We start from the raw sequence: 19,738 nt of genomic DNA on the forward strand, positions 1-19,738 counted from the left end.
TCTTAGTTCTAGGGGACTGCTGACCTCAGTTGTTAAGTCCCATAGTGCTCAGAGCCATTTGAACCATTCTTTAATGACAGAAATTCCATAATTGCGATGGTTTGGTGCCAGAACCTTAGATAGTACGACTGTCATGCTGGATAGACGTAATTGTACTTTGGCTTTCACCGTGTTGGCGGGCCACTTGCCTGGAGCTTGTACTAGGGTTTGTCTCCGTATCCTGTAGAGTCCTGTCCTCTAAATCTAGTGTACGAGCAGTCCGCCGCCTCCCTGCACGTTCGTTTGTCTGGAAGGCCGATGATCACACAAACGTCCTAAAAGGGCTTGAGATGTGGTGCGACGTGATTGGAGTCTATGAAGTTACATGTTTTGGTATAGCTGTGCCACTCCCGACCGTTTCCATCTGCTTAACCGTACACAAACACCATCTCGCCTTGTTCCCAACATGAATTCCGAACCATTCTGCTGCTTACATTACGCTGCGTGAATCGCACATCCCGTAACACACGGCACGTGGTCAGATGAACTGTCATTCGTCAGCGCCATCTACCGTGGCAACGACGCATTTCTGGACACATGATCATATACACTACTGGCCATTAAAATTGCTACACCAAGAAGAAATTCAGATGATAAACGGGTATTAATTGGACAAATATATTATACTAGAACTGACATGTCATTAAATTTTCACGGAATTTGGGTGCATAGATCATGAGAAATCAGTATCCAGAACATCCACATCTGGCCGCAATAACGGCCTTGATACGCCTGAGCATTGAGTCATACAGAGCTTAGATGGCGTGTACAGCTACAGCTGCCCATGCAGCTTCGACACGATACCACAGTTCATCAAGAGTAATGACTGGCGTATTGTGACGAGCCAGTTGCTCGGCCACCATTGACCAGACGTTTTCAATTGGTGAGAGATCTGAAAAATGTGCTGTCCAGGGCAGCAGTCGAACATTTTCTGTATCCAGAAAGGCCCGTACAGGACCTACAACATGCGGACGTGAATTATCCTGCTGAAATGTAGGGTTTTGCAGGGATGGAATGAAGGGGAGAGCCACGGGTCGTAACACATCTGAAATGTAACGTCCACTGTTCAAAGTGCGTCAATACGAACAATAGGTGACCGAGAGGTGTAACCAATGGCACCCCATACCATCACGCCGAGGGATACGCCAGTATGGCGATGACGAATACACGCCTCCAATGTGCGTTCCGTACGATGTCGCCAACACGGATGCCACCATCATGATGCTGTAAACAGAACCTGGGTTCATCCGAAAAAATGACGTTTTGCCATTCGTGCACCCAGGTTCGTCGTTCAGTACACCATCGCAGGCGCCCCTGTCTGTGATGCAGCGTCAAGGGTAACCGCAGCTATGGTCTCCGAGCTGATAGTCCATGCTGCTGCAAACGTCGTCGAACTGTTCGTGCAGATGGTTGTTGTCTTGCAAACGTCCCCATCTGTTGACTCAGGGGTCGAGACGTGGCCGCACGATCCGTTACAGCCATGCGGATAAGATGCCTGTCATCTCGACTACTAGTGATACGAGGCCTTTGGGATCCAGCACGGCGTTCTGTATTACCCTCCTGAACCCACCGATTCCATATTCTGCTAACAGTCATTGGATCTCGACCAAGGCGAGCAGCAATGTCGCGATACGATAAACCGGAATCGCGATAGGCTAAAATGCAACCTTTATCAAAGTCGGAAACGTGATGGTACGCATTTCTCCTCCTTACACGAGGCATCACAACAACGTTTCACCAGGCAACGTCGGTCAACTGCTGTTTGTGTATGAGAACTCGGTTGGAAACTTTCCTCATGTTATCACGTTGTGTGAATGCTTTGAAAAGCTAATCGTTTCATATCACAGCATGTTCTTGCTGTCGGTTAAATTTCGCGTCTGTAGCACTTCATCTTCACGGTGTAGCAATTTTAATGGCCAGTAGTGTACAATCACTGATACGGTGACATTCGTGCCTTTCCGACGTGAATTTACTAAATGCGGAAACTTGAACCATAGTAGGGATATTTTCGAATGCATTCAAACAGGACCAACGTGCTGTTACGCTTTACTTATCTGCCGAAGCACAAACGCCAATAGACATCCATTGGAGAATGGGGGATGTGTATGGGACAGCATGTCCGTCGAAAACCACAGTTGTGGAATGGTGCCCAAGCGATGCTGCTGCTTCATAATACGTCATATCCCCGTATCACAAATGTCGTAAAGCAGACGTTGTACCACCTCAAATCGGAGACACTCAAGTACCCGCCGTATAGGGCTGGTCTCTCCCCAAAGGAATGTTACGGCTTCGGTCCCGTAGAAAACGCCTCGAAAGGTCGACTATTCCTGCCGGACGAGGATGTGCAGCAGGAAATTTCGGACCTCCTCATCTAGCACGACAAGGTGTTTTACCAAGTTGTGATATTCAACCTGGTATATCGGTGGGATGACTGCCTCAAAACTCGCAGCTATTTAGCATGATTGGCATACCGATTCTGGACTGTATGGCCTCCGAACGGAAACTTTTTGATCGCCCTATCTAATAAAAAGGAAGTACCACACATGTATGCCGCTTAATTCTTTCTTTCTCATAAACGATGATAGGAATATAAAATTTTCAATTTCCTTCGCGCGTAATGAGACACCAATTAAAAATGTTTCAAATTATAACAGTAAAAATTAGGCAACACCTGAAAAACAAGAAGGAAAAAGGCTACAAATATACTATACGGCGCAGAAGTGGTTTGTTCTAAATTTAACGATTGTTCCATTACATTTCAATGTTCGAAGATTAAAATTCAGTTTCACAAATGGAACATCTCCTGGTTATGGTGTCTCACAAATAACTGATTTGTTTCAGAAGACCGGCCGCTGTGACCGAGCGGTTCTTTTCGCTTCAGTCCGGAACCGCGCTGCTGCTACGGTCGCAGGTTCGCATCCTGCCTCGTCATAGAAGTGTGTTATGTCCTTAGGTTAGTTTGGTTTAAGTAGTTCTAAGTCTAGAGGACTGATGACCTCAGACGTTAAGTCGCATAGTGCTTAGAGCCATTTGAACCATTTTTGTTTCAAAAGTTGTTACACACTGTAAGTAAAATAAAACAAAATAGCTTCGTAAGTCACTGCTTCCTTCAGTTGCAAAGTGCGTTCTGTCATTCGATCTTTGTGCTCAAAAGGATCTACAATTGGAGTGTGAAGTTAAAGGATCTACAACTGAAATGTTTTTTCCATAATTTACATGATTTTCCCGACAAAAACTTGGATAGCACGAATGATTTTCCAGACAAAACCTTGGATATCACAGCTGTGTGGATGATGTACTCCAAAAGCGCTTACCAACCAGCTTCAAGATCAAATAATGTCAAGCGAATGGGTGGTTTAGACCGCTGTGAAGCGCACAGCAGATTTTGCATGACTACCAACCACACTCGACAACGCAGATGCATTTTTTTTTTTTTTTGTACAGTAGCAGTTGCAACCAACGTCCTCAGTTATTTTCTGGATGTACTCGTATTCTAATCTCTGTTTCCCTCTACAATATCTGCCCTCCACATCACCCTCTAGTACTACAATAGTTATTCCCGGATGTCCTGACAGATGTCCTGTCGTCCTGTCCCTTCTTGTAGTCTCTGTTTACCATACGTTCCTTTCCTCACCGATTCTGTGGAGAACCTCCTCATACCTTCCCTCTTCGGTCCACCTAATTTTCAACATTCTTTTGTAGCACCACAACAGATCCTGCAATTTTTCTTTACTTTCACTGAGGATGGCAGTGTCTTCAACGAATCTCGTCACTGATAGCCTCTCACCTTGAGTTTGCATTCCACACTTGAAATTTTCCTTTATTTCCGTCGTTGCCTGTTCGATGTATAGATCCAACAGTAGGGGCGAGAGACTACATCCCTGCCTTACGCCCTGTTGATCCGAACACTTCGCTCACCAACTCTACAGTCGTTGTTATGAAGAAACGAATTAATCGCATTTTAATGTTAATGTCACAAAGGGGGCGGGGGGGGGGGAGGTTTTGGAGGGGTTGTTACGATGCGGGGTGGGAGAGGGCGGAGAGCTGGGACTGGTTAGCAGACCGATGATGGCCCAGAGAGGCTCGGCTGTCAACATAACACTTTACTTTATTTATACAGTTGTTTTACGTCTGTGCTGGGTAGAGATCACCCCAAGTCCACGTGGGGAGAGCCAGGTGACCGGAGAGACGACAACCAGCGTCCATCCGTTTGACTGCAAGCTCGCGCCCGGCTTCGCTCAGTGTGTGTGGCACCTACCTCGTCGCGTGAGTTGTGCCACAAATACAACACGTGGCACACAAAGACGTTCGGAATTCCTACTGTGGTAGCCAGTTCTGCAATGAATGTCTCCATCTCAGAATCCCAGTGACCGTTGGCGTGTGCGACAGAGGAAGAAGGAAATATATTAAACTTCTATTATAAAGCTGGCTAGAGGTGAAACGCTGACAACTGTTTCAAGGTTGAAGACTGTGCCCTCCTGACAGAACGCGCCAACAACATTTGCCTTAAAACGTGACTGAGATTTACTTTTGTAACAAAAACATTACACTCGCTATAATTCCATAGACAGGAAGTATGAAATTCTTGCATTCTACAATCGCTAACCTGGCAAGTATTACCCTTTCTTGCACATGAGAAAATGAATTTGTTTCCATCGATTTCTAAATGATAAGGAAATCGATACCGCTGTGGTCGTCTGGTTGAGTTCCCATAACCTTTGTACAGTGTTTTTCTGTCGGAGTTACCAACTTCTAAACGCAAGTTGAATAGTAAAAGTTGATTAGCTTTATTTATTTGTTTGTTTTATTTATATTAAACGGACTTATTTTCCAACTGTATGCCTTCCTACAATGAATAACTTATTTTCCGAATTTCATTCCTGTTATCTTGCCAAAAACACAAAGATACCTATTTTTCAAAATGTATTTCTTTACTAGACTGGTCTAGCGCTATTTCTGCCATTTTTGAATCAGATCTATTTCTTCTGTGTCATGTTTTGGCCTTCAAGGGATTTCAGACAAATGGTATGTAAGAATCGCCTCTGCTTGTGTTGTCTTCGGCAATGTAAACGACAACCTTGTGCATTATTCTTTCTGATTCCCTGTTCTTAATATCTACCTTCTTGTCTATTCTTCTGTGTATGTTGACTGGCTGTATTTGCTATTGTTTTTGTTTTAGTATTCATGCCTTGATGTGTAAGTACTTAGTAAAGTGCATGGAACCAAATTAGGGTATAAGATAAGGAACAAGTAAGAAAAAGCAAATCGAACTCCACTGACAAATGTATTTTTATTCAAGTCAGTAACAAAATCGAGTACAGGATTGGGTTAATTTCTTCACAAACTCAATTTAGAGATCGTAGTGTTTCGTCGTTTAACGAAGAATATTTCTACACCCGCTATTTCAGAAACAATTGCAGATGTGGAAACTGCTTAACAGCTTCTCTATGGTCCCTCGTGAATGGATCTGTCAATAATTGATCGCAATCACTAGCTAACAGCACGCAGCACCTGGTGCGCGAGCAGGGACATCAGAGAACGTGATGGTGCCTGGTTGACTGATCATACCACAGGGCGAGCAGTCCGACCATAGAAGTTGACGGTGTTTGATGTCATACTCAGTGGCACAGCTGCCGATCTGCCTACGGTATGAACAGGGACGCCACCGAAGTTGAAGATGTTGTAAGCAGGATTCACTGGTACTGCTGCCTGCTGGACAGCGGTAGATATAGGAATTCCATCAAAGTTGATGGAGCTTGGATACTGACTCTTGGGTGGTGCAGCTGGCGGCGCCCATACGCGGATAGGAACGCCACGGAAGACGACGATGTTTGATGACTGGCTGCGTGGGGCGGCGGAAGTGCCGGTGCCTGCAGATAGCCTCACCGCTGCAGCAGATGGACCGACAACGTTATACACTGGAGCGCCGGGGATGTAGCCAGCGTCTGCCCGATCCGAGGTTGTCAAGAATGCTCCGACCTGCACCGATAATACTGTGAGAGCTTTGTGGACAACATAGTTGTGGAGATGAAGCAGCGATTAGAAGATTAATCAATTATTCAAAAACAGTCTTAATCCCATTTATTATTATTATACCGCCAACCGGTTTCAACCCGACGTAGGGGTCATCTTCTGGACTTTTACGCCATTGGTCGACTGCTGGTGGTGTCACTCCTGTCTACATAACGGCAGGAAACTATCAACAGGAGTGACACCACCAGCAGTCGACAGAAGATGACTTCTACGTCGGGTTGAAACTGGTTGGCGGTATAATAATAATCAATGCGATTAAGAATGTTTTTGAATAATTGACCGTGAGAGCTGCTGGTGTCTCAGAAAAATAACTATATCACAGCCACTCTTAATTTCACTATTTATTTGGTCATAAACTGTTCACTTAAAACAACGGAAGCAATGAGGTTTAACAGGGATGAAGTTAGCGATGAACTTAATCTGCATCTGTAGGACCACGTAGTAGACAAATTACAGCAATCGTACTACACTGAAAGCAAAGCATCACATGGCATACGAAGAAATAAAGATATAATAAGCAGACTAGCACAGAGATATGGGACATTATTCGCTAGTATTAAACACCAAGCTTAACTACTCTTGTTTCACTTTCGTTTATGTTCATCTGATAACATTTCAAGTCGTTACACACACTGCGTTCGCTGCTATTGCAAGGCTTCTACCGCCCATGAGAGAATTACAGTGTCATCGGCTATGGCTCTTATTTTTGGTCCGTGAATTTCCCTTCGAAATTCATCCTTGATTTCCCCTGCTGGTTGCTCATTGCACAGAACGAATAACATCGAGGGGACACTACGATTCAGTCTCACTCCATTTCCAACTTCCTCAATACTGGCCATTAAAATTGCTGCACCACGAAGATGACGTCCTGCAGACGCGAAATTTAACCGACAGGAAGAAGATGCTTTGATATGCAAATGATTAGCTTTTCAGAGCATTCACGCAAGGTTGGCGCCGGTGGCGACACCTACAACGTGCTGACATTAGGAACGTTTCCAATCGCTTTCTCATGCACAAACAGCAGTTGACCGGTGTTGCCTGGTGAAACGTTCTTGTGATGCCTCGTGTAAGGAGGAGAAATGCGTACCATCACGTTTCCGACTTTGATAAAAGTCGAATTGTAGCCTATAGCGTTTGCGGTTTATCGTATCGCGACATTGCTGCTCGCGTTGGTCGAGATCTAATGACTGTTAGCAGAATATGGAATCGGTGGGTTCAGGAGGGCCGAGCTGGATCCCAAAGGCCTCATATCACTAGCAGTCGAGATGACCGGCATCTTATCCGCATGGCTGTAACGGATCCTGCAGGCACGTCTCGATGTTTGAGTCAACCGATGGGGACGTTTGCAAGACAACAACCACGAACAGTTCGACGGCGTTTGCAGCAGCATGGACTATCAGCTCGGAGACCATGGCTGCGGATACCCTTGACACTGCATCACAGACAGGACCGTTTGCGATGGTGTACTCAACGACGAACCTAGGTGCACGAATGGCAAAACGTCATTTTTTCGCATGAATCCAGGTTCTGTTTACAGCATCATGATGGTCGCATCCGTGTTTGGCGATATCGCGGTGAACGCACGTTGGAAGCGTGTATTCGTCATCGCCATACTGGCGTATCACCTGGCGTGATGGTATGGGGTGCCATTGGTTACACGTCTCGGTCACCTCTTGTCGCATTGACGGCACTTTGAATAGTGGACGTTACATTTCAGATGTGTTACGACCCGTGGCTCTATCCGTCATTCGATCCCTGCGAAACCCTACATTTCAGCAGGATAATGCATGGTCGCAAGTTGCAGGTCCTGTGCACTTTCAAAAATGGTTCAAATGGCTCTGAGCACTATGTGACTTAACTTCTGAGGTCATCAGTCGCCTAGAACGCAGAACTACTTAAACCTAACTAACCTAAGGACATCACACACATCCATGCCCGGGGCAGGATTCGAACCTGTGACCGTAGCGGTCGCGCCGTTCCAGACTGTAGCGCCTAGTAACTCTTTGTTCCCTATATTTTTTACTCCACTACCTTCAGAATTTCAAAGATTCTTTTCCAGTCGATATTGTCCAAAGCTGTTTCTAAGTATACAAACGCTACTGACGTAGATGTTCTTTTCTTTAATCTCCATTCTAAGACAGGTCGTCAGGCCAGTTTGTCTCCGCTTTTACCTATATTAGCATGGCAACGGAACTGGTCGTCCCTGAGATCGGCTACTGTCAATTACTCATCTAAGTATTTAACGCAATAGCTTAATGAGAGAAGCTACTGTTCTGAATCAAACTATCTGGAAACCTGTCCAGAGGGATTTAGTCAGGCACTCAACATCCACTGTTACACACTGTCTCCTCCAGACCTCCACGCCCCATGCTCGTCAACTACACGTTTCTCTAACTGTCCCGCATGTTAGCTAATGTCACCTACTTACCTTCCTTAATCAACACCTTCTTCTCCTCTTATGTCAAGAAATCTAACTAAGAAGGTTCTAGACGTCCTGCCATCCTCTGATTTTTTCAGCTGTAATATTTTATTTCAACCATAGTTATGGTCGCAGTTAAGTCAACTTAAGACCCTTACATTCTAGATGAGCGTTCGTACACTACCATCCGAGAATCCTGATTTAGTGTGACGTGTTTTTCATAACACAAAAAGTTGCCAGGTCCGTTTTACTCGACAGTTTATTTCTCCTGCTCCTCATCCAGCCGTTGTGTTTGACTGTCTGATATTAACAAAAAAAATCTCACCAAGTGAATCAGGGGCTGGTTCCTTGAGCAGAGCCACTGTCAACCGACAAGAGGGCAGCATATTAACCCCTGGACGCTCTCAGTTGCCTACAAGTGGTTCCTCTAATAGACGTGTTTGGCATTTTGACGTTTAAAAGAGCGTTTTCTGGCGCTGAATGTCTTTATAGGGGCCTGTTGCCTCATATTTCTCCAGTCATGGGCAGTAACGTTTCCGGAGTGTATTTTACCTTTTAAACCTTTCTTCAGTATGATGTTTCCTCGGACTCAGAGCTTAGCTCCACTTCTACTACGTGAAATGCTCTATAACGTCCACCTACATTTCCTGAGAGTAAAACCTTAAAGATGAAAATCAAGTTCACTACCTAATGCTAAAGTACTAACGCACGTGTGAAGAATTTTCGTCTGACATTTAGAATATGTACATGTAAAATCTGAAACAGTATTGTTGACGAAAGAAAGAGCGCAGTTTGGGCCGATCAGTTTTGAGACAATCCGAGTCGCGTTGTGTAGCTGAGGAAGGCGATTCCCTAAAATTAATAAACACCTCATCATCATCATCAGGATTTCCTTCCAGCGACCCGGGTAGGAACTTGGTGAGCGATATGCTGCCATTAGTTTCTGTTCTGGTATAGCTTTTTCCCCTCCACTACATACCATGTTACTCCTTTCCTAATGAGATCTTCCTTAACCTGGCCTGTCCATCTCTTTTTACGCAGCCCAATTGGTCTTCTTCCTGCTACCTCCATCTCCAATAATTAGTTGTAAATTTTAAAATTAGTAAAGATTTTACTGTTTCTAATGTCAAACTACGTGAGTTATTTGTCTCAGTGGTTACAGAGTGCTTTATCTAGCACCGAGGAATACGGCTCTGGAACTCTCATTTAACAGCTGAAAGTTTAAATAAATCCATAGGAAGATATAACAAATACGTTGGCGATGATACCCAGGAAAAGAAATGTTACCTACTATACCTATTCCAAAGTTTTCTTCGTTGCTTTTGATTGCATCAACATCTTACACTACTAAGACGATTCCTAGAAAGTATTGCAAAACGTTCAAGTCGTTCAAATGGCTCTGACAAGGGAACCTCCCCATCGCACCCCCCTCAGATTTAGTTATAAGTTGGCACAGTGGATAGGCCTTGAAAAACTGAACACAGATCAATCGAGAAAACAGGAAGAAGTTCTGTGGAACCGTGAAAAAAATTAGTAAAATTTACAAACTGAGTAGTCCATATGCAAGATAGGCAACATCATGGACAATGCGAACTCAGCAACGCCGTGGTCCCGTGGTTAGCGTGAGTAGCTGCAGAACGAGAGGTTCTTGGTTCAAGTCTTCCCTCGACTAAAAATTTTACCTTCTTTATTTTCGCAAAGTTATGATCTGTCCGTTCGTTCATTGACGTTTCTGTTCACTGCAATAAGTTTAGTGTCTGTGTTTTGGGACCGCACCGCAAAACCGTGCGATTAGTAGACGAAAGGACGTGCGTCTCCAATGGGAACCGAAAACATTTGATCGCAAGATCATAGGTCAACCGATTCCTCCACGGGAAAACACTTCTGATATATTCTATACGACACTGGTGACGGCATGTGCGTCAGATGACAGGAATATGTTGTCGACCCACCTAACTTGTACACTTAGCGAATGGGTAAAAAGATTCTTCTACCTTGCCCGATTTAGGTTTTCTTGTAGATGTGATAATCACTCCCAAAATAGTGATGAAACATAAGAGTTTGTCACATAAACTGAAAATAAAAAAATTAACTTTTCACTCGAAGGAAGACTTGAACCTAGGACCTCTCGTTTCGTAGCTGCTCTCGCTAACCACGGGACCACGGCGCACCTAAACTCCTACTGTCCTTGATGTTGCCTATCTTCGCATGGACTACTAAGTCTGTGTATTTGACTAATTTTTTTCATAGTTCCACACAACTTCTTCCTGTTTTCTGGATTGATCTGTGTTCAGTTTTTCAAGGTCTATCCACTGTGCCAACTTATAACTAAATCTGATGGGGGTGCGATGGGGAGGTTCCCTTGTGAGCACCATGGGACTTAACTGCTGAAGTCATCAGTCCCCTAGAACTTAGAACTACTTAAACCTAACTAACCTAAGGACATCAGCAACATCCATGCCCGAGGCAGGATTCGAACCTGCGACCGTAGCGGTCGCGCGGTTCCAGACTGTAGCGCCTAAAACCGCTTGGCCACCCCGGCCGGCATTGCAAAACGTGATTGCTTGTTCATGAGAAAGGTATGAACGCTATTGTGAAACAATGATTTACTTATATACAACGGGCTGCTGAGGCCTTAAATTTCTTTACAGATTTAGACCTCTCTCAGTGAGCCTTTCCTACGCACAGTATCTTGAATGTCTTCTAGTAATGTGCAGTCCTCTTGGCTATGGTACACGATGATACTTCCATTGGGGTAAACCTTGAGTTTTTCCACAGACAGACAACTGTAAAAGCTCATTCAACAGGAAAACCTTTGATTTGTTCAAACCTAAAACTAATATCTCACCTTATTACATTCATCGAGTGACAGCTGTCGCAGAGTCGGAGTGAAGTTGGCTAGCCCGTCGGCGAGAGATGCACAGTGAGCAGTGTCTATAACATTGCTGGAGTGAGCGAAAATGTCAGGTGAGAAACTCTCTACAGAAAGACCAGTAAACGGCCAGCTCATGGAAAGACCAAACTTGCCCTTGTTAGAATTGGGAGTTGGGTATGTCATTGTAAACGGAAGGCTCACACTGTCACTGTTGGCTGGAGGGCTGTAGAAAGGCCTGGTACAAAGCCAATGGTTGACGGCATTGTACAATCCAAGCCCAGTAGAGGTAGGGGCAAGGCTACTGATGGGATAGCGAGGATCACTGGCGGGAGAAATCTCTTCTTGGGAGTCAGCAGAGGGACTCGCTGGAATATTGCTGGCAGGAAGATCCCCAAAGGAGGAGCTAGCAAGTGAATCAGTTTTGGGCGTCTTGACAGGTTGAAATGCCTCAGGCATATCTACACTAGCAATATTGTCAAGACTTTCAGAAACGCTTGCTTGGGAGTTAACAGAAGAAGTGGCACGCAAGTTACTGACAGGAAGATTCTGAAATGTATTGCTGGCAGGTAAGTCATCGCTCAGCCTTTGAACAGGTTCAGAGACACCGGAGGTTTCCAAATCTGGGACTCTCTCTACATTATTAAGGGACGGAGATCTCACAGAGGGACTAACAGAGTCAGGTGAGTGAATTTTACGAGCAGAAGAGAGATTTACCGGACTGTTGTCGTCTAACACGCTTTCAGAGGAACTGCAAGGTCCTTCGGCAGACGGAGGCAAGTTGGACGTCTCGGAGCTGTCAATATCCTGAAGACTAGCAGCATTCTTAGGAGGTGACGCCATTTCATACTGACTAATGGAGCCAGTTGATGGCGCTTGGCCACCAGAAGCCAGAGCTAACGTACTAATGGCATTCAACTTGCTTTCTGAGGAGCTGTTAGGTCTTTCGGCCGAAGGAGACGAGTTGGATGTCTCGGAGCTGTCAATATCCTGAAGACCAGGAGCACTCTTTGGAGCTGACGACGTTTGAGTGTGACTAATGGAGCCAGTTGAGGGCGCTTTGCCACCAGAAGCGAGGCCTACTTTGTGGCTGGTGTTCGACATGCTCTCTGGGGAACAGTCAGCTTTTTCGGCGGAAGGAGACGAGATGGAAACTTCGGAGCTGTCAGTATCCTGAAGACTAGCGGGATTCTTTGGAACTGACGACGTTTGAGACCGACTAATTGAGCCACCTGAGGGTACTTGGCCAGCAGCAGCGAGAGCTATCTTACTGTTGGCATTCAAGTTGCTTTCTGTGGAACTGCTAGGTCTTTTGGCAGAAGGAGAGTTGGACATCTCTGAGCTGTCAATATCCTGAACACTAGCAGCATTCTTAGGAGCTGAAGTCGTTTGAGACAGACTAATGGAGCCAGGTGAAAGCACTTTGCTACCTGAAGCGAGACCTACTTTAGAGTCGGTCTTCAACATGCTCTCCGGTGAACAGTCAGCTTTTTCGGCGGAAGGAGATGGGTTAAACGTTTCGGAGCTATCAGTGTGCTGAAGACTAGCGGCATTCTCAGGAGCTGGCGACGTTTGAGACTGACTAATAGAGCTATCTGAGGGCACTTGGCCACCAGTTGTGAGAGCTATCTTAGTACTCGCTTTCAACTTGATTTCTGTGGAACTGTCAAGTCTTTCGGCAGATGGAGCCGAACCGGAAATCTCGGAGCTATCAGTATGATGAAGACTAGCAACATTCGTGGGAGCTGACGACACTTGAGACGAAATAATGGAACCAGTCGACGGCATTTTGCTACTGGAAGCAAGATCTATCTTGCGATTTATATTCAAGCTGGTTACTGTGGGAGTGTCAGGTGTTTCAGTGGAAGGAGACAGGCTGGTCCTTTCGTAACTGGCCGTTTCAGCCTCGGCCGATTCACTACTAACTAGTGTGGCGTCTTCAGCTTGCATGTTGGTTCCAATTCTGTCTTTCAAGATGACCGCACCGGATTCTCTTGTCTTTGTCGAGCATGGTAAGGGCTCAACTTCAGACATGCCACCTGGCCTGGCGATGGCAGCTGCTAGCACTGCACTCAGGACCATCTGTAACAAAAGAGGTTATAGTGTTATTTCACACAGCTGCTGAACAAAATGAGACTGTGATGCTTCCACCATATAAAGAAGCTATTCGTAAATCTCATGTAATGTGATACATTAGTAATGCATCACAATACAACCAAGGTCAATTATCTGGCTTGCGTATATCCAAAACACACACACACACACACACACACACACACACAGAGAAAGAGAGAGAGAGAGAGACAGACTTAATCTGAAAACTTTAAAACACGTTGATATAAATATATTTTTTCTGATAGTACCTCTGTCGAAGAGTTATTCACTTCTTTAATTTACTTACAGTGTTTGGCTCATATTTCTTGTAATTTTAGCTATTTTTATTTAGCCTCTGAAGCAGGTATCTTTTTTCCCGTCAGTGCTTTCAGTTGCTTAAAAGTCTCATTTTAAATTTTCATTTCATCTGCGTAGGTAACTTGTACTCTTAATTCAACGAAGCCTGACATCGATATTCCTCTTTCTTTTGATAACTCTATTTGACAAATAGCTAAGAAGTTAATATTCTTCTTAGAGTGAAATGACAGTTATTGTCAAGTCATACGTTAAACTGTATATTTATAATTATCAGTCTGCCTCTATAGCTGAGTGGTCAGCACGACAGAACGCCATGCTAAGGGGCCCGGTTTCTATTCCCGGCAGGGTCGGAGATTTTCTCCGCTCAGGGACTCGGTGTTGCGTTGTCATTATCACCATCTCGTCCACATCGACACGCAAGTTCCCAAATGGCGTCAACTCAAAAGAGTTGCACCAGGCGACCGGTCTACGCAACGGCAGGCCCAAGCCACACGACATTTCATTTCATTTCTGTGGCATAGGTGCGAAATGAATAAAGAATATATGTGACAGTACTTTTAGTATATGCGGGATTTATATAGTAGTACTTTAGGTATCAAGTGTTTCGGTGTCACTGTTGTCCCCGACGAATACAGCATTACATGCTCGTTTAAGATCTTTGCTTCACCGTAGACACAATGTTACTACGGACGCAAGATCACATTTCGCATCGTCCATAAGGTTTCAATTTCTCCGTACTAGCTCATCTACCTTTTTAGAGGTAATTGTTTAGCCTGTTTGATGTTCTGTTACTACATTGTTCGTATGATACATCTTTCTCTAACCATTTCACCTACTTGTCTAAAGTACACAGACTGAAATAAGAACTACACTGATCGGACAGAACATTATGACTACCTATCCAATAGCCAGTATGTCCACCTTTGGCACGGCTAACAGCGGCGATGGGTCCTGCCATGAAAGTAATGAGGCTTTGCTCGCTGGAGGGAGATGGTATAACACCTGCACACACAATTCACCTAATTCCCGTAAATTCCAAGGAGGGGGGCGATAAGCTCTGACTCCATGTTCAGTCACATCTCAGATGTATTCGAACGAGTTCATATCTGGTGAGTTGGGTCGGGGGGGGGGGGGGGAGGGGGAGAGAGGGGTAGCAGATCATTTAGATCTTGCTGCTGTATTCCTCAAACCACTCCATCACGTTCCTGGCCTTGTGACGTGACGGATTACCTTGTTGAAAAATACCACTGCCATCGGGAAACATGATGGTCTTGAAGGGGAGTACGTGGTCTGCAACCAGTGTCCGATAGTCCTTGGTCATCATGGTGCCTTGCACTACCTTCACTGGACCCATGGATGCCCTCGTCAGAACATAATCGGGCAGCCGCCTTCTTATCTCCGCCCTGCAGAACAGGTGTCAAGGAGCTGTTACCATGGATACTACAGATTCGCGCCCTCTCATTGACGCGATGAAGTAGATATCGGGATTCGTCAGACCATGCAACGGTCTGCCAGTGCGCCCACGTCCAATGCCGACAGTCACGTAGCCATTTCAGTCTCGTTGCCGATGTCGTGGTGTTGTCATTGGCACGTGCATAGGTCGTCGGCAGCGGAGGCCCATCGTTAGGAGTGGGTTCAGTGCACTGTGTGTTCACACATATTTGTGCTGGAACATTAGGGTCTGATGTTAGTTCCACCACAGTACGCCGCCTGTCCTGTTTTAGCAGTCTTCCTAGCCTACGACATCCGACATCTACACTCCTGGAAATGGAAAAAAGAACACATTGACACCGGTGTGTCAGACCCACCATACTTGCTCCGGACACTGCGAGAGGGCTGTACAAGCAATGATCACACGCACGGCACAGCGGACACACCAGGAACCGCGGTGTTGGCCGTCGAATGGCGCTAGCTGCGCAGCATTTGTGCACCGCCGCCGTCATTGTCAGCCAGTTTGCCGTGGCATACGGAGCTCCATCGCAATCTTTAACACTGGTAGCTTGCCGCGACAGCGTGGACGTGAACCGTATGTGCAGTTGACGGACTTTGAGCGAGGGCGTATAGTGGCCATGCGGGAGGCCGGGTGGACGTACCGCCGAATTGCTCAACACGTGGGGCGTGAGGTCTCCACAGTACATCGATGTTGTCGCCAGTGGTCGGCGGAAGGTGCTCGTGCCCGTCGACCTGGGACCGGACCGCAGCGACGCACGGATGCACGCCAAGACCGTAGGATCTACGCAGTGCCGTAGGGGACCGCACCGCCACTTCCCAGCAAATTTGGGACACTGTTGCTCCTGGGGTATCGGCGAGGACCATTCGCTACCGTCTCCATGAAGCTGGGCTACGGTCCCGCACACCGTTAGGCCGTCTTCCGCTCACGCCCCAACATCGTGCAGCCCGCCTCCAGTGGTGTCGCGACAGGCGTGAATGGAGGGACGAATGGAGACGTGTCGTCTTCAGCGATGAGAGTCGCTTCTGCCTTGGTGCCAATGATGGTCGTATGCGTGTTTGGGGCCGTGCAGGTGAGCGCCACAATCAGGACTGCATACGACCGAGGCACACAGGGCCAACACCCGGCATCATGGTGTGGGGAGCGATCTCCTACACTGGCCGTACACCACTGGTGATCGTCGAGGGGACACTGAATAGTGCACGGTACATCCAAACCGTCATCGAACCCATCGTTCTACCATTCCTAGACCGGCAAGGGAACTTGCTGTTCCAACAGGACAATGCACGTCCGCATGTATCCCGTGCCACCCAACGTGCTCTAGTACGTGTAAGTCAACCACCCTGGCCAGCAAGATCTCCGGATCTGTCCCCCATTGAGCATGTTTGGGACTGGATGAAGCGTCGTCTCACGCGGTCTGCACGTCCAGCACGAACGCTGGTCCAACTGAGGCGCCAGGTGGAAATGGCATGGCAAGCCGTTCCACAGGACTACATCCAGCATCTCTACGATCGTCTCCATGGGAGAATAGCAGCCTGCATTGCTGCGAAAGGTGGATATACACTGTACTAGTGCCGACATTGTGCATGCTCTGTTGCCTGTGTCTATGTGCCTGTGGTTCTGTCAGTGTGATCATGTGATGTATCTGACCCCAGGAATGTGTCAATAAAGTTTCCCCTTCCTGGGACAACGAATTCACGGTGTTCTTATTTCAATTTCCAGGAGGGTATAATGCGGGGTGGCCGTCCAACCCCACAACGTCTGGACGTGGTTTCACCTTGGTATCGCCACTTGTTGAAGCCACGTACCACAGCACTCCTTTAACACCCTATAAATCATGCAGTTTCCGGAATACTCATGTCGAGCTTCTGGGCCATCAGAATGTGCCCTCGATCAAACTCAGATATATCGCGCGCCTTCTTCATTCTACACGCGGACAGCATGTTCAGTGATACTACGGGCACTGTGCGCTTGTCTGTATAGTGGTCATTCCCTATCAGTTGACACTGCTGTCGCCTGGATTGGTTTATATCGGTAGTAGCTCGGTGGTCATAATGCTCTTGCTGATCAGTGTACATCAACACCATATACGTTCGACAACTCTCTAGCGCCACTTCATGTGACTAAGTAAAGAATTAACGCTATTTAACTTAACCAGTATCTTCCCCAAATAAGCGACATAAGTCACGTAAACGACTGTAAATGCTTGGAATAAATACTGTCAACTGAAACTGTTTCATCGCTTAAGGCCTTCTTGAACGTAAAAGCATCCGATACTGCGTTTTCCGATTTCCTGCTTACGATGCTCACTTGTAAGCATTAATCAACAAGCAAAGAAACATCCGAAAGATTACTACAGAACAATGTAGTGGAGTACTCCCTACCTCTGTTTCAGATCTCATTCATCCTGGAATCCTGCAAAGAACTCAAGTCAAACGGTATTTCTATGGCAGGGAGTGGATGTCTGGTTGGTAAGAAGTATTGTGAATACACAGAAGTAGTGACAAAAAACATGCGCAATCAATTAAAAGTGTATAATATGAGTCAGTATAACACTGTGGTGGTTCAGTATCATGATGCGAGTTCAGGAACTTGAACGCAGAAGGAGGAGAGTAACCCTTTCTTAAAGGTGGGAATTCTGATTTCATGGAAACAACTATGGTGACGAATAATAATTATTTACATTAATCTGGACATCCTTCTGTAACACTAAATCTCAAAAAGTCTATCTATCTTCTCTCTTGTTTCCGCTCTCCGGATCTCTTACCCATATATGACCACACTCCAAACAAGTGCTTTTATGGTCCCTTTACTTGTTTCCAGACATATTCGCGCTAGTGAGTTTGATAACTCTCAAATTAAATGCAATTTTCGCCTGCTGTATTCTGCTCATAATTCATTTCTGGCTTCTACCATTCCTCGTGAGCCTGCTTCCCAAATAGGCTATCACTTCTCACTTCTCTTGTCCTATTCACATCATTAGAGGAACATACTCTTTTTCAATACTTGCCTACCGTCACTTTATTCTTCTTCTTGTTTATTCTCATACTGTAGCATTCCAGAAAATCGTTTCCAATGTGCTGAAATCCTTCTCTAGATCACCTTTCGTCTACGTTGCCGCAGCAGTATTATCTATCGCTGCATTTCTTCTGTCCAATAATTCTGACCCAACCTCAGTCACTGTGTCTCTAGCTTCCTGGATGTAAGCACCGAATACAAGAGGAGATATAGCACAGCCTTATCTTACGCCTATTTTAATGTATGCTTCTTGCATCTTATAGAAGTTGCTAAACAGTCACTTTGTTCTTAAAGAACCTGAGTGCCACCACCATGTCTTCGTTTTAGACGTGTTTTGTTCAGTACTCTAAACATTTCTTGTCAGACAACATTATCAAATGCCTTTTCCGGGTCTACAAAGACAATATAAGTTCTTGTAATTTTCTATTATTGCTTTTCGATAAGAAGTCTCAGAGCCAGAATGGCCTCTCTCGTTCCTAATCCCCACCTAAATCCAAACTGATCTTAGCTCCGAGTATTCTCCACCTATGTTCAACTTTACGACTCTACTCTTTGCTACTCTACACCTGACACGCAGTGACACACCAGGAAAACCCGTAATAGATGATACCACAGCTCCCGTTTTTAGAGTAATAATGCTGCCGGAGAACGCAGAGAGAGATAGAGAGAGAGAGAGAGAGAGAGAGAGAGAGAGAGAGAGAGAGAGAGAGAGTATGCTGTATTGTGAAAGAATGATTTGTTTTGAAGATCTTTGCGTAATGGATGTCTACGTCTAGAAAGCAGCTGTTGTAACGATGCACATAGGAACCTAAAATAGTCGCCATACAGATGTTGTAGCTTTATTTGCAATTAACTGTACGGGACACGAAATTTGGTTGTAACAACGACGTTACCAAAGATTTTGGACACGAGAAAAGTTGCAGCTGGGCGAGTGGAAGTGTTAGAAGGTCCATCTCGAATGACCTCGACAAAATGATAACGCTGAAACCTAATTCCCTGTGTTTCGTCAGCTACAGTCTCAATGTATACTTCAATATTATAATACCATACTGTATTTAAAAATATAAATTTTCGCCGTTAAAGTTGTAGAAGAAACAGTGCAGCGCCTCGTAAAAGGAAAGATTACTGGAGGATGTACCATCTCCCGGTTACTACTTTTACGAAAATGTGGCACCACTTTTTGTTTTCAACCGAGACGTACACAGTTCTTGGAAAGATTCTTGAAATTTTGTTTAGGCATTGATTAAAGACATAGATCCTCGACAAAAAAAAAGAAAAAAAGTAAAGGCTCTGGCTTCGAAATGCTGCAACTCTAGAACGAACAGTGACACTGTCAAGGTACCAGACTTGCCACATAGTTCTGTCAGGTACTCACCAGAATCCTCATGTCTGCTGGAGGATAACTCCGGCGCTGTGCTGCTTCTGATGTTCTGAGGGCTTAAATAGCCGCACCCAGCACTATATCGCTTCTCTGTTTTTATTTCCAACGCCTCAT

At 45.5% G+C, this 19,738-nt stretch overlaps 1 protein-coding gene across 1 annotated transcript in view; it reads right to left on the minus strand.

The window, feature by feature from the left end:
• Nucleotides 1-19,738, minus strand: part of LOC124606509 (mucin-17-like) — a 78,088-nt gene that overhangs the window by 21,184 nt on the left and 37,166 nt on the right. Inside the window, exons 4-5 of the mRNA XM_047138493.1 lie at nucleotides 11,340-13,445; nucleotides 5,686-6,018 (exon numbers count right to left, since the gene is read on the minus strand). Coding sequence (XP_046994449.1) covers nucleotides 5,686-6,018; nucleotides 11,340-13,445 — 2,439 coding nt within the window. The remainder of the gene's footprint in view (nucleotides 1-5,685; nucleotides 6,019-11,339; nucleotides 13,446-19,738) is intronic.

The sequence above is a fragment of the Schistocerca americana genome, chromosome 3, assembly GCF_021461395.2.
Source record: "Schistocerca americana isolate TAMUIC-IGC-003095 chromosome 3, iqSchAmer2.1, whole genome shotgun sequence".
Classification (NCBI taxonomy): Eukaryota; Metazoa; Arthropoda; class Insecta; order Orthoptera; family Acrididae; genus Schistocerca; species Schistocerca americana.